The sequence below is a fragment of the Doryrhamphus excisus genome, chromosome 1, assembly GCF_030265055.1.
Source record: "Doryrhamphus excisus isolate RoL2022-K1 chromosome 1, RoL_Dexc_1.0, whole genome shotgun sequence".
Taxonomy (NCBI): domain Eukaryota; kingdom Metazoa; phylum Chordata; class Actinopteri; order Syngnathiformes; family Syngnathidae; genus Doryrhamphus; species Doryrhamphus excisus.
The window spans coordinates 2,614,920-2,631,074 of record NC_080466.1 but is presented as its reverse complement, the minus strand read 5'-3'; the positions used below and the strand labels follow the sequence as shown (position 1 = coordinate 2,631,074).

Below are 16,155 nucleotides of genomic sequence, written 5' to 3'. Positions count from 1 at the left end.
CTAAATGGATCAAGTCAGAACAACCAACTCTCCTGGGAACATTGGGGGCAAAGAGCAGGAGAACAAAGACGAGGAGGGGAGGAAGAAAATGTGTTTCAGAGACAAGGAGCATGCCCACACTGTGCGTACTGGTCTGTGAGAGACTCTTTCACTGCGGGGGGGAGCCTTGAGCTCGTCCCCACCGGCAGTGAAAGGGTTCTTATTGAAGACGTTTGACACCAAACTCGACATAAAGTACAGTTGTAAACCAGCAACACTAGATGTCGATCACTGAGCATACTGCAGGTTTGAAAGGTGACTACGCACTATAGTCATGCAAATTCACTCTCACTGGGTAACACAGGGAAGACTAATGTTAGGGGGGAAACGCTTTCTACCATAAGACTTAATTCTTAGTTATATAAAAATGGTTCTTTTGTGTCTGGGTGACACTATCTTCATGCACTTTTAAACCCCAGGAAGGAACAGCACACACAAAAAACACACTTCAGGCATTCCCCTTTACTCACGTAGGCCAACTGTGATCCTGATTGTTGCTATTTGGAGGAAATGTCAATATACAGAATTAAACTGGGCACTTTCCGAAATGAATCACGAGTGAGGGAGCTGGCTGACTGACATTCATTTTTCATGAAAACACAATATTTTTCCATGCATACTTACAGCACTGCTGTCTTTCTTGCCTTTGTGCGATGAAGCCACGACAGCCAGATACTGGATCACCTTCTTGGTGTTCTCTGTCTTGCCAGCGCCAGACTCCCCACTGAGGAAGAAAAACTAGTCAAGATAAGACAGTAAAGACTTTCAAAGAGATCTGGCTCACAATAAAATAACGATACCATCCTCAGACTAGTAAAAGCGACCTTAAAGCAATTCACTGTATAATTCTTTTTCAAACAGAAGCTCTCTCTCCATAAAATGTGGCCTGTGCACTTGGATCCTTAAAAGAAAGACGAGTTGAACAATCCCAGAGCAACCTGCCATCAGCGTGCGCACAGACCAACTCAAGTCTCGGGTCCATAAAAGGCATGGGAGGCTCTCTGGGTTCAGAGATGATTCAGTCTATTTTGTCCTGTTCTTTTCTGGCAGCAACGCACAACGTCCAGACTCCATCTGTAGACAGTTATAAGTGTTGAATAGATTCCAATGGAACTTTTTTCTAGATTTTTTCTAGATTCAACACTTCGATACATCAATAGGAATCAGTCTTGATCGACACTTTCAGAGACGTTGTAATGAAAAAAACGTGTTAATTATTGTGACTGTAGAACTCAGTATGCTGTTTCTAATATAAGTAATAACATCATAGACTCAATAAGAAACCAAAATGTGAGAAACCCCTCTCAAGGGTTGCAGAGCTACACCACCTGACTACGACCACAATAAGCTAAGACAGAATATGTCATTGATCCCTGAGGAAAACAGTCGGCCACAGTAGATGAACTGTTTTTGTTGATTTTATTGAAACGTAATGTTCAGGCTAGAAATGACACAAGAAAGTATCAAAAAGCTGTACAGTGGTACCTCGGTTTTCAACAAAGATTATTGCCTTTCTTTTTGTACACCGTCTTAGTTATCGGTGTGCCTAACAAACCAGTCAAGCGCTTGAACAAAGCATCCGAATGTTGGTGACTCAAGAGTTTTAGTGACTTTTAGAGTCGGGCCACTATGGACAGATTCCAGCCAGGGAATCTTTAGGCATCTTGATTATGTACAGTAAACCTCGGATATATCGGATTCAATTGTTCCCACTGGTTTTGTCCGATATAAGCGAAATCCGTTATATGCGTATACCGGAAAATGTCCGTTTTACGCATATATCGGATTTATATCCGGTATATGCGTAAATCGGATTTTATCCGTTATAAAAAGGCACGGGCGGCACGGCGGTCTAGTGGTTAGCGTGCAGACCTCACAGCTAGGAGACCAGGGTTCAATTCCACCCTCGGCCATCTCTGTGTGGAGTTTGCATGTTCTCCCCGTGCATGCGTGGGTTTTCTCCGGGTACTCCAGTTTCCTCCCACATTCCAAAAACATGCTAGGTTAATTGGCGACTCCAAATTGTCCATAGGTATGAATGTGAGTGTGAATGGTTGTTTGTCTATATGTGCCCTGTGATTGGCTGGCGACCAGTCCAGGGTGTACCCCGCCTTTTTCCCAAAAGACAGCTGGGATAGGCTCCAGCACCCCCGCGACCCTCGTGAGGAAAAAGCGGTAGAAAATGAATGAATGAATGAATAAAAAGGCACTTCCTTGACTATGTTTCCAATGTACCTGGACGCGCAGGCAACGCTGCAAACGCTGCAAATGACGTCGTATAGCGGCCTGTCACGATTCGGCGAATCGGAGCGCCACGATGCGGCCATCCGATATATGCGAGGGAAATTTAATGGAAATGCATTGGAACGGGACTGGAGATTTTGTCCGAAATAGGCGAAATCTGTTATAAAAAATCCGATATATGCAATGAATTTTTATTGGAAATGCATTACAGAAAATTTTTTATCTGTCCGTTGTGAGCGAATTTCTGATATATTCGAGTCCGATATATCCGAGGTTTACTGTACTATATGTTGGGATTAATAATTTCTTCATAGAACCCATGCAGAATGACAACTTTTCTCCTTCTATGAAGCACTGTGCGCAAAGTACTGATGAGTTCAATCGCGGTGCGGATTTCTGAGGGTGAGATGAATACGCTACAGAGTACATTTGCAAAATAACCCACCATGAAGCCAAAAAGTGCCAGAAGGTATAAAAAAAAATTGTTGAATACAAGAAATAACTCCTATACGTGTGAAGTTGTGTCTCTGTTAAAACAGGATTTTAAATGTAAACATTCCTACTTAACACATGTTGCAGGGGGAAAGGTTTCAAGGGGACACTTTTGGGCCAGTGTGTGATGATTGTATCAACTACCTGCTGCTGAACTTTACAATAAAGTCCAAGTGAGCCGGTATTCAGCTCCAAACATCCACTTTAAAAGTTACGTTTTGAATTAACGAGAGCGAAAAAGCATCCGTGTGACTATTCCATTCATCCCCCTGCCTCCACTCACTGTCGTCTTCACCAACAAGAGTCTTCAATAAAAGGTAAAAGTGGTGTTAAACGTGGTAGCATTATGCACAGGTTTGCAACACTGGATATGACTGTTTGAGAAAACACAAATTCATCAAATAAAAATCCAATTCAACTGAAAAAAACCCCATTGAGATTCAATTCACAGACACAGTTAAGCAGGAAGCACCCAAAACTACCCCCCAATGACTACATACCATATGAAGAATGAGACACACACACACACGTGCACTCATCATACATGACATTCCGTGTACTTCACTGGTAACATTTCTGCCATATAAGGCTTCATTCAACTGGCCTGCCGAGCTTCGGAGCAGTTGTACTTTTAACTGAAATGGTAATGTTGACTGTCGGGACGTTACTGGGCAAGCGTTCAGCTCTCATGTGTCGTATCACTTTTACTTTATCACTTTCAAATATTTCATTTCATATGTCACATTTGAGAAAACATTATACTTATAACCTTCCCAAGGCAATGCCGTGGAAATAAAACTTGGATATGCTGTAACCTGGAGTAGTCAGCGTACAGCTTGGAATGCAGGATGGATTTACTATCCATTTAAAAAAAATATATTATTATTGTGTAAATAACTGGTACTGTATTACCTTTTTCCCAAGTTATTCAAATACTGATGCTGATACACTGACGTGTTATATTTACAGTTAAGTCATTTTGTCCAAATAGGTTCGAACCTCTGAAAACGGAGTAATCCTGCAATGGCCTGAATGGTAAATGCTATTTATGAGATCTCTTAAATTTACTTTTGTTTACTTGATTGTTTTATTTCAATTGTTTAAAAACTAAATAAATAAGCCACATCCGGGATATACTGCACATTCAGCAGTTATACACATAAATTTAATGAAAATAAAATGAAACGATAAGTCAGTCAGACAGCTTGCCTCTCAATGGTCAGTTCAGCGGACAAAATTCTCAACAAACATCTTAGACCAAATAAACAAATAAACCAAACTCTAAGGAGGTTAATCTGATTTTCCGATCAGTATAAAGGCAGAAATTCCTGACCACGACTCTCAGAGGAGAGCTCGACCTCAGTCTTCTGGGAGTACTGTAGTTGCTTTAAATCAGGCCCACAGGGACTCTATGAATACAAATATAATAGCAATATATTGTATTTGTTGACTAATGTAAAGACCTTTTTTTTCCATTCTGTTATTTCATATTCCATATGGATTCGTCTCATTTGTTTTGCTTTGAATTTACACAGGCATTACGTAACAGTCCGCACACACAACACACACGTGTGGCATCTTGGGAAAACATTCGGGAAAAACAACAGTGAGTGAAGGTTTTCACTTACGTGCAGAGAATGGACTGGTCCTCACGATCTGTAGACAGACAGAAATAGAATTGGGTTAAAAATAAATACATAAATACATAGATTTAGTAGGGTTTCTGGTGTGAATGCCCCTTGCGCCAAATGTGGCCCGCAGGACACTAGTTTGAGGCCCCCACCCTGATATGAAAGTTTAATGTTAGTGCGTCCCGCGCAAGTTTGATATGGATGCTGTATGGTATCATGTACCCAGAAAAAATTATTACGTTTGATTAATGTTCATGTTAAAGGTTAAATAACTGTTAATAGTTATCCTCCCTATCCGTGTGGAAGTGGTAAGTTTTTGGCTATTTAAGTTTAAAGGAAATAACTTGAAGGCTACCGTTTAGGTCGCTAGCTCTCCAGTTTGCGAGTTAGCATGTGTCTCAAGACCCTGCAGTTGCGCAATGTGTTGTAAATAAAAAGAGTATAAATGTGACTATAGTCATGTTTTGTCATGTCTACAGGGCTCTAATAATGCTTTGTTCATTTTAATCTGAAAAAAATAATTTGTCTACCCAACAACTATATGTGGTTTCTTAAGTTTTTATTATTTGCCGTTTTATTATTATTATTATATTTATTTATTTATTACTGATTGATTTTCTTTATTCTTGATTTGTTTATTTATTTTTCATCTTATTTTGTGTAGAAAAATAAAAAGTAAGATATTTGAGAACAGTGGAATGTTTTATCAGAGCTTTTCTTGTAGAAAATTGGAACCAAAGTGAAGTTTTTTTAATTTTTTTGTTTTTAATAAATACGTTTTCTTTTTTTTTTTTTGGAAAACCTGATGCAGTCTCACCCAGACCCGAGCTCCAGTGGCCCACAGGTAAATTGAGTTTGAGACCGTTGGTCTAAACGGTGAGTTGTACACTGTATGTGCAAAAATCACCCATGAATCTTCCTTTGTCATCACAATTGCAATTGCTTCAGAGAATCTTAATGAGGTTCATTCATTTTTATGAATTTGAGGCCAAATATAAAATTCTGTATAGAAATATTTCTAACGAGACAACTCCCCTAAGGACAGCATGAAAGACTGAGAGAATAATTCTGTGAATGGGATCCCTGCCAAGCCGGTGGTACAAATGTTTTCAGAGCTTAGATGAAGCTCTGCACCGCTCTACTACTCTTCCGTGGAAACTGCTTGGCACTGGGTGCAAAAGTAGTAGGAGTAGGATTCAATATTAAGCAGTATTATATATGAACTGTTTATTCTTAAAGTATGATTTTTCCCATTATCAGAGCCCTATAGACATAAAATAACACCCCTATAGTCAGTCACCTTTATATTCATATTATCCTTTGCTTACACGACATCGTTAATGTCTATAGTATCAGTGCAGGGACACAAGAGATGGCCACGGCTTTAAACATAGCATGCTAGCAAACTAACTTGTTAGCCTCCAATTTATTTATTTTAAACTTTATTTTAAAATTGTTTCCAACAGAGTGTCAGAGAAGGACAAAGTATGATTATAGTATTGTTGATTACAGTATGATTATAATAAATGAGGAAGAATCCTCCCCACACCACAGATAGATTGCACCCCTGTAGGATACTGTGGCATACACTTACATACCAACTATTGCTTCCTGTATCACTATATTGCGCAAAGGCTTTTTGTACCGATGGCAATGGTGTACTTTTGCTGACAGAAACTGCTGTAGAAGAAGAAGAAGATGCCACCGTGTCTTGTTGTAGAGTAACCAAACACCCACACAAACAACCACGTGCAATGTTTGTATTGCACAGCTGTAGCGGTAAAAATCTAACCTAAACTCTTCCCTTGATTGCAACGTTGTGGCAGAGAGGGATCTGTTCTCTTAGGAAAATTGGACTATAAAATAGCATTCCTTCTATTAGTACAGGGGTGGGCAAACTACGGCCCGGGGGCCACATCCGGCCCGCCAAGTGTTTGAATACGGCCCGCCCAATCTTTCAAAAGTATTTAATTTAAACTCAACATACAACCTGGCATCATGGCCTGAGCCAACCTTTTGATGGTTGTATCAATTTCGTTGTTTGACATGGTCTGTTGTTTACAAAGTGCTCCTGAAAAAAGAGACACAAGCACATAATAATAATAAAAATTTAAATAATAATAATTATATTATAATTATAACTATTATGATTATTATATTAATTATATTAATGCTAATTATTATATTAATTATATTAATGCTAATTATTATATTAATTATATATAATAATATAGTTATATTTGCATATTTTACATAATAATAATATAATAATTATTATTTTAATTTTATTTTAATTATTATAATATTTTATTATTTTTAAAATATATAAATATAAAATAATAAATAATAATAGCAGATTGCATGACAATTTTACAGATACAATAATACCAGGTGGACTGTTACGTGTAAAATATATAGTCTGCCCCCCCGGAAATTTTGTTATATCAATGTGGCCCGCGAGTCAAAAAGTTTGCCCACCCCTGTATTAGTATCATGTTGGAGGGTGAGACGTAAACAAATATGGCGTCAAACATGTGGGACCTCCCCACTGCCTAAGACACCTTGCATGCGAGTTGCACCAAACGCTTAGCGACAAGAGAAAAAAAACACATGGAGCCTCAAAACTCACCAGGCACCTGAAACACCAGCATTGACACGACACTGTCCCGAAAGCGGAGTGTTACAGAGTGTTAGAGTGGCGCAATGTGGTGTAAACATAGCAGTGGTACAGCAGTGTCCATTATTTTATACATGTACATGTACATGTACATACTATCATACTATACTTTTTATACAGTCATAAAAAGGTGTTTTTACGTTATGTTCTACTTTGTGGATATTCACTTATCACGGTCGAAATGATTGTTATGCACAGGCCCGTTTGGTTTCACCAAGTGGAACCATGTCATTCTGATTTGTGTTTCCATTAACACTTTCTTCACGCTGGGCTGCACTACATCACATCAAAGATGGTCCGTCTCTGGAGTGAAGCCAACATTAACAGTCTCCTCCTGTGTTTTTTTTTTCTGGGCTTATCCCTCACTTTTCTCAGTTTAGCGTACGCCTTCTCGTCGGTCTTGTTTTGATTTTAGCACTGCTAGAGTGGTATGTGATGGTTGAGGTTTACGATTGAAGTTGAGTAGAATTGTTCTGCGTGATATTGAGAGTTGTTTGGTTAACTTTTATGGCTACCTGAAAGGGGCGCAATATTAATTTACAGGCTAATTTTAGACCACCGATAAACTGCACACTGTCAACAAACTTGAGATATATTAGCATATTTAGTCAGTATAATTTTTGGACGAGTGGTTAGCAGGTGGGCGGCACGGTGGTCTAGGGGTTAGCGCGCAGACCTCACAGCTAGGAGACCAGGGTTCAATCCCTCGGGCATCTCTGTGTGGAGTTTGCATGTGCATGCGTGGGTTTTCTCCGGGTACTCCGGTTTCCTCCCACATTCCAAAAACATGCTAGGTTAATTGGCGACTCCAAATTGTCCATAGGTATGAATGTGAGTGTGAATGGTTGTTTGTCTATATGTGCCCTGTGATTCCAGGGTGTACCCCGCCTTACGCCCGAAGACAGCTGGGATAGGCTCCAGCACCCCCCGCGACCCTCGTGAGGAAAAGCGGTAGAAAATGAATGAATGAATGGTTAGCAGGTAGGCTACACAGTCAGTAGATCAGGAAAAACCTGTGGAGTAGGAAAAATAGAAAATATATGCATGGGTAATTTTAAAAGTTATGAGAAGCACTGACATTAAACAACAATATTTCCTCGTTTGGTGCAGTTAAAATGGTTTTCACGTGATGGCACAGCCTTGCCTTAAGGAGATGGGGGACAAACAAGCGTACTTGTATTTAGAAGTCATATATGGTGTAAAAATACTGCATACAATTGCCGTTCTCACATGTGGAAACCGAAAATATGTATTTCGGAAAATGCTATTACTAAGATAGTCCATCATAACGGGGAAAGTTCAAGAAACAACCAAGCCACCTTTTTCACTTTCGCTTTAACTACTTTTCGATGGTCTTGTTTATTTCTTGTCCTCATGCATCACACCGCGTACACTTAAAATTGGAGCAAATCATTTCGACGACCACGTATGTGTACCTTCGCTTGCACCGTCTGCTCACCAGAAGGATTCCTTATTTATAAACGCAATATAGACGGTTGTTAACATTATTAGAGGCCTCCAGACATGAAATAACACCCCTATAGTCACTTTTACACTCATACTACCCAATATAGCAATATTTTGGACATAAATAAGACTCATGTCATGCTCATGTGTGTAAGTCATTTTATGCTTCAAAATGCTTAACTTAGGCCAAATCTAGGTGTACAGTTTGAGTTTGCTATAATAAAACAATAAAAATATATATACTATATATTGCAAATCATAGGCCAAATTTAAGCACTTTTCTAACTATATTTTTAAGCCGCAAAATTCAAAGAGCAAACTGGCGAGGGATCACTGTATAACCAGTTTTGAGTTTCATACCGCCACACATCAAAAAAACGAAGCTGTTACACCAAATAGTTCCGCGAATTTAACAAACGAAAGGGACACAGATGGGACAGGAAATACTCCACAGACCTCCGCTCCTCTCTCAACTCATATGTCAACTCCTCAGAGACAAAGTCCTCACGTCAGCAAGACGTCCAGTGGGCACGACCCCCGCGGCCCACCAGAAACAGATTCCATGGGAAAGCAGCTCATTTGAAGTCATACTACCATGGCCGAAACTAGCGAAGATCCATTTACTGTAAGCACGGCTCTACCACTGACACCACTACGAAACGCTGACTCGCAAATCGGTCATAAGTGACAGAGCTACTGCCAAGTTACGTGAGATCATGTTCAGCATTGTGGTAAGAAGCTGGAATAACTATACCTTGCATCATGTTCCTGTAGGCGTTGTCGGTGATCGAGTAGATATGTGGTGGGACTTCATGGCGCTTCTTCCCTTTGTACATGTCAATGATCTTCTCTGAGTAAATGGGCAACATCTTGTAGGGGTTCACCACCACGCAGAACAGGCCAGAGTACGTCTGAGAGCAGAGGCCACCAGAAATGATAAATTATGCTAATAATTTTTGAACATCTTTATTTTTTATCGATGTTTAATTGGGGATGTTTTTGTACGGATGAAGTTAGTTCATGCATACTTACATAAATAAGTCCCGAGAAGTACCTCTCGCGGATATTGTGCAGCACCGAGGCCTCGTTCAGACATGTGAGCTCCGCCATGTCTTCCACCTTGCTGAACTTGGGTGGGTTCATCTTCTGGATGTCATCCTTGTTGACTGTCACCTTCTTGCCGTTGTCGGCCAGCTCCACCAGGACCTCGTCTCCGTGCTCCTCTTTGACGCTTGCGGCCTCAAAACCATGCCTCTCCGAGGGGACCCATACCAGCTTCTTGGCCGACCAGTCGGCCTGAGCCATGGGGCTGTTCAGGAAGTCCTTGTCGACGTAGAGGAACTTCTCGTCCTCGTTAGGGGCCTTCTTGGACATTTTTGTGCCAGGTGGAGGCGCACGTAACTGTTGGGAGTAAATTCAAGAGTGTTAAAAAAAGAAACAATATAGTGAGGCAGAAAAGATTAGTGAAGGAAACCCTTGGCTGGGGCGAGAGGGTAAAAAAGATCCAGAACAATGTTGATATAGTCAGTGAAATTAAATCTTATGCAGCACTGCACAAATTAGCGTTGTTATTTTAACGATCTTCTGGTAAAACAGTGTGAGAAAAACAACTTAAATTGGGTTTTATTCAAGTAATAACGTGGAAAGGCGGCTTCATGCAACTTTAGAGTGTTGGGCAACTTGTTGTTGTACATAGATGTACTTTTTAAAAAATATCATAGTAAATTATCATGTATACCAGGTCTTTACTAGATATCTCAATCATCAGGACCACACTTTTTACAACCAAAAGTGGCACATCTTTTTTTCAACTGACCCAATCAGTTATTCTCCATGACATTTACTAACTCTAAGTCATTATTTCATTGACAACATCCATTTTTACCCCCTCCCTCTCTCTCTCTCTCTCTCTCTCTCTCTCTCTCTCTCTCTCTGTCTGGAGGCTTGAGTCTTGTGTTGTGATGACCATATAAGGGCCCCTTCTCCGGAGCGTGGCTCTTTTCTGCGGACCTAAACAGCAAGGCAAGTGAACTCCCAAACAAAGTCCATATAGGGAATAGTATGTCTTGAGCTGCTTGTGTAGTTTACTCCAAAATGATTATTGTAAAGCGGGGAGCTCGAGGGGGAGGGGGGGGGGGGGTGTGGGTCTTTAACCGTCATGCTTCACACAGGCCTCTGGAGGAATCAATTTTATATGCAGCGGTCATTCATTGAATTATAACATTCATTAGCTGAGAGGATGTACATGTAAAATACTTGAATCTTCTAGTATCACCAAGCCATGGTCTAGTGAGCAAATATAAGCTATAATGACTTAAACGGGATTGCCCTTTAAACTCTTGAGTAGACAATTTAGTGATTCCTGGATTATGTGCTAAGAGTCAGCTGCTGCTTTGACCCTTCTGCATTTCGCTGTACAAAACCGGCACTGTATAAATGAGAGTGGGAACTATGCTGGGAAAAAAAAAGCCCCTAAATCCTTCTGAGAAAACATATAACCAGACCTCAGGGACCTGCCAAAACAAACCAGCAAAAAAAAAAAAAAAAAAAAAAAATCATGTATAAATATTACCATGAGACAAAGACAAGCAATGACTCAGTCACTCAATGAACACGCTTCACAGGAAACAACGATGATGCTTTGAGATGATAAAACTAAACAGACCTTTCCTGTATGAGGCGAGCTTCTCACACACTTGTCCTCACCGCTGTGACTTGCGATAAAAGGCTCCTGTCACTCTCTCGCTCTCTTTATTGTGTCAACACAGCCATTATATGCTGAGGACACATGTGTGGAGTGGAGTTGACGGGATAATAATAACTGGCAGATTCAAAGACTCGGTTTGACTTCATGACCCCTTTGTTACGTATATTATTATTACCTTAGTCAAGGGTACATTTTTATGGCTGTTTGGGGTGGGATGTGGCAAAAACTAGATAATGACTTTGGTAATATTGTGAGCATTTTTCAATATTTAACGCATAAAAATGAGGCATATGCTAGTGGAGAATAACTATGACGTTTTCGGATGTGGTGCTGATCCAAATAGTTGGACTTTGGTAATATTGCATTATTCGTGCATTTATCACTATATAAATTCATCAGTTCACATTTTTCTCATGTGTGTGTGTGTGTTATTATTTTTATATGTATTAATGTATGTATGTCGGGACCAATGCACACAACAGGCAAAATAAGCACTGTTGTTTTATTCTAAAGCATTAAATGGACAAGACGTTTTGCCTCACATCATTAGCAGGCTTCATAAGTTCAAGTTCATAGACTAGGTGGGTGAGACGCCATTCAGACTAGATATGACAGCTCTAGTCTAATTAATGTTCAAAGATCCACCTCGTCTTTTCGAGAGCCAATTTATTGATCCTATAAAGGAGGAAATAGATTGGATCTTGCACCAGGCTCTCAGATTAGAGCTGTCCTATCTAGTCATACTGGCGTGTATCCCACCGAGTCTTTGAGCATGAATTGATGAAACCTGCTTGGATGAGAGGCGAACCTGTGCAGTCCAGTCGCGATCAATTGAATGCCCCGAAGTTACAAAGACCTGGTTGAACGAGAATATTCACAGGCACCCCTGTTGTATGTTATGGTATCTTATTTTTCTGGCAAATAAACCACATCGTGCATTGTTATTAAATGTCCAAGTTTGACCCCATAAAGTCAAACAATTTCTCACACAGCTCAATGTGTTCTGCAAAACTCCCACTAAGCTTGGGGTTCGCATTTAGGGGACAAGAACATGTCATCAAAACGTCTTTGCAGGGGCCATGCATGACTTTTTAACCAACTTTCCATAAGTTATTTACCACTAATTTAATTTCTTTAAACATTTTGCCCACGTTAATGAATGCATCACCAAATGCTGCATCACCCTCCAACCATTCGTTTTCTATGTCGCTTATCCTCACTAGGGCGGGGAGTATGCTGGAGCCTATCCCAGCTGTCTTGACTATTTACTATAGCAATTACTTACAAATACTTCACAGCTGATAATTTTTCCAATCACAACATAAATTACTGGTCAATATTAGACAAGTGATCTGTTCCTCAAACGCCCCACACACAGTTAGCTTGGCGCAACACAGTCAGTCCTAAAACTTGCAACACAGCATCAATGGAAATGAAAATGTATACTCACTTAAAGAGAAGGAAACGCGTTTCGAGGACAGCGTAGCAAGAGAAAAGTTGTGGTTTGGAGCATCCGGTTCTGAAGAGGTACTCCTCGCACGAACAGTCCAAAAGACCCCTGTCAAATGGCTATCCTTTCCATTTAAACCGCTCAGTGGGGCGCGTGGGCGGGGCTGCACGCGCTGACTATCCTCCACCAGGAAGTACCATCAACTCGGGAGGCAGTAAGCATGCGCAGTGAATGCTCCGGCAGAGTAGGGTAGTGACGCCTGATAAAATACAACGATATGGCTACAACTATCATCATTAGGCATCCTACTACTAATAAAAACAGTAATAACAATTCAGTAGATAGTGTAGGTATCGCTAATGTAATTGAGACCACTGCAATATTGTATTAATATATTATTCAGACATGCTTAACGAGTTATAATAAGCAATATCACGTGATTGCATTTGCACAATTCAGCACATGTTTATTTAGAGTCTTGAATCTTGAGAGAAGATAAGTGTTTATTTGGTTATTATATACCACCATTTTGTTGGTTATATCTATGGTCATTATTTATTATGGTTGTAAAAAAAAAAATCACCATTATGTTACTATATGGTTACATTGCCTTGCCAGCCAATGACAAGGCACATATAGACAAACAACCATTCACACTCACATTCATACCTATGGACAATTTAGAGTCACCAATTAAAAATGTTTTTGGAATGTGGGAGGGAAACTGGAGTACCCCTAGAAAACTCCACTCGGGAGAACATGCAAACTCCAAACAGAGATGCCAAGCGGAGAATCAAACCCGGGTCTTCCTGATCTCCTGACTGTGTGGCCGTCCATAACTATAATTTCAGTTTGTAACATGACTCTACTGATTTTTAACTCCACTCCCACATTAAGTTTGTTTTTTTAATGTTGTTTTTCACTATCACAGAAGTGAATGCCAGGAGTCTCAACATCATACAAATCTTCCAAGTTCATATTTTTTTGTATTATTGATTTATTATTTTGCTTTTTTTTTTAATTGAAAATGATCCAATCATGTCTGCCTCTCTAAGGCCACTTCATCATGTTTGTCAAGCTAGCTTACATGCAATCAAGGAACAGATATGAAATGTCATTACTCGATTGTGATTGGTTCATTAGGAGCCAATCATTAGCCAGAACTGCTGACGTCATCCAAATCCAGCATTTTCATTCATTCATAGATGCAAATATATCACGTCCACGAGCACAGCCTCCAGAAGTATATAGATTACGCAATTAACTCTCTCACTCCTCATAAGGCAAGTCAGCTGTCCCCTGCACAGGAATCCCCCTTTACTGTAACCACTCCAGCAAGGTCCCCCTTCATAAACAAACTCATAATTCACATGGTGACAGGCTCGGTCTGTGTGTGTGTGTGTGTGTGTTCTTTCAAATTCCACCATCACAGACAGCGGTACCCCAGCCCTCGCATTACCTCCCTCCCCACCGTCTTTCCAGTGGAACTTCCTATATAAGGACAGTGTACTATTTGCTCCAATAAATCAAGGTGAGAGTTGATAGCTGCGGTCTGTTCTGTGCCAGAGAGTGGAAAAGCCGGCATGTGTGTGTGTGTGTGTGGATCTACAATACATGTAGGACTTTGGCGCTCGCCCTCTGGCCAACATCAAAAAGGCAGTGGTGATGCTCTCAGATTTAAAAGGTACTGTAGGTCGACCAGTGCCGACCGAATGAGGGGGCAAGGAATAGGGAGTGATGAAGAATGAGATGAGGGGGAGATGTGAAGGAGGTGAAGGGAAATAAAGCAGGAAGATACACTGAACAGAAGTTGCAGTGTGTTCCATATAAGGAGAGAGGGGGGGGGGGCTGTCTGGAATCTTAGCTTTCTGTGTTACTGTCAAAGTGTAGCACAGACCAACGCTAGCCCCGGTGACTAAATATGGTCCATTAGAAATGGCTTTGCAGTAGAACTATAAATGATATTACATCTATGGGAATAATTGTTTTTTTTTTTTTCGGTAGCTGTTCGGTTCAAAATCTGCTTTCATTATACAAAGTTGAGTAAAACTTAAATCAGGAAAACCATCCCATAGCTTGCTCGCTCATTTCCTCCAATGACAATCATGTGACCCTTTGGCCTTGCAGACAATCACTCTCTTCCTCTCATTGGATAGTTCTTAATGACGATGGTACTTCCTGACACGTGGAAGCATCAAACCAAATGACTGCCCCTTTAAATTTAAGTGTATAACTTCTATTCCGCAAGTGTAGCCAATGGCGGGTTGCCAGGTGAGCTACTACTATGGAGAATAATAAACAACTACTGTATTCATTCATTCATTTTCTACCGCTTTTCCTCACGAGGGTCGCGGGGGTGCTGGAGCCTATCCCAGCTGTCTTCGGGCGTAAGGCGGGGTACACCCTAGACTGGTCGCCAGCCAATCACAGGGCACATATAGACAAACAACCATTCACACTCACATTCATACCTATGGACAATTTGGAGTGGCCAATTAACCTAGCATGTTTTTGGAATGTGGGAGGAAACCGGAGTACCCGGAGAAAACCCACGCATGCACGGGGAGAACATGCAAACTCCACACAGAGATGCCCGAGGGTGGTCTCCTAGCTGTGAGGTCTGCGCGCTAACCCCTAGACCACCGTGCCGCCCCAACTACTGTATGTTAACTCTAAACACGGCAAAACTTGCATCACTCCCAGAACTTGATGCCACCCCGCCTTAACCTCCCGTGGCCCCCAGGGAAGTTGAGTTTGCGACTCCTGAGGTAAGCCTTCACGATATTAGTCACTGGTTCATCAAGAGTCATAATATTCAATATGCATTATTATCAATACAACCAGGAAGAAGCTGGGTAACGCTTAAAATAACCAAAATACTACAAGTATTACATGTTATTATGAATGTACCTGTTACTATGGCCTTGGCATGTATGTAAAATGTTGTTGGCGGCGTTTATTAATAAAGGACACTATAGGCGGACTATAACTATAGCAGAAAAGTGAAAGATATGTGGGTTCACATCTCACATGAGGATTATGAATGACGGGCAAAATATTTTCTATTTGACAAAAACACGTCACCAGTGGTCCTTTATGTTTTTTCCTCACCCTTGCAACCATAAATGGCCATCTATTTAGAAAGAAAATACATTTGTTGATACGTTCGACCGCCACGGAATTCATTTGCATTCTAATTTGAGCCCCGGGGGGGCAAAGATGAACACAGTGTTTTATTTGTCAAAGAACACTACATTTAATATTTAAACAACTGCCATTTACACATGACTATTTTATAGTGAGGAGGAGCAGTCCCATCAATCATACGGCAAACTGCCAACTAAACCGACCACTGTTCATCTTCCTCCACATATATAGCCATTTACAAGAGAGCACTCATATCAACTGCAGTAAATTAAGCGACTACTAACGCTGCAAATAAGGTTTG

At 40.6% G+C, this 16,155-nt stretch overlaps 1 protein-coding gene across 2 annotated transcripts in view; it reads right to left on the bottom strand.

The window, feature by feature from the left end:
- Nucleotides 1-12,873, bottom strand: part of myh11a (myosin, heavy chain 11a, smooth muscle) — a 33,607-nt gene extending 20,734 nt beyond the window's left edge. Inside the window, exons 1-6 of one of the 2 annotated variants that reach the window (XM_058064728.1) lie at nt 12,708-12,873; nt 9,583-9,951; nt 9,305-9,461; nt 4,404-4,431; nt 664-763; nt 510-536 (exon numbers count right to left, since the gene is read on the bottom strand). In XM_058064728.1, coding sequence (XP_057920711.1) covers nt 510-536; nt 664-763; nt 4,404-4,431; nt 9,305-9,461; nt 9,583-9,924 — 654 coding nt within the window. In that variant the 5' untranslated portion in view covers nt 9,925-9,951; nt 12,708-12,873. The remainder of the gene's footprint in view (nt 1-509; nt 537-663; nt 764-4,403; nt 4,432-9,304; nt 9,462-9,582; nt 9,952-12,707) is intronic. The other variant, XM_058064736.1, reaches the window with a different exon arrangement.
- Nucleotides 12,874-16,155: the final 3,282 nt, after the last annotated feature.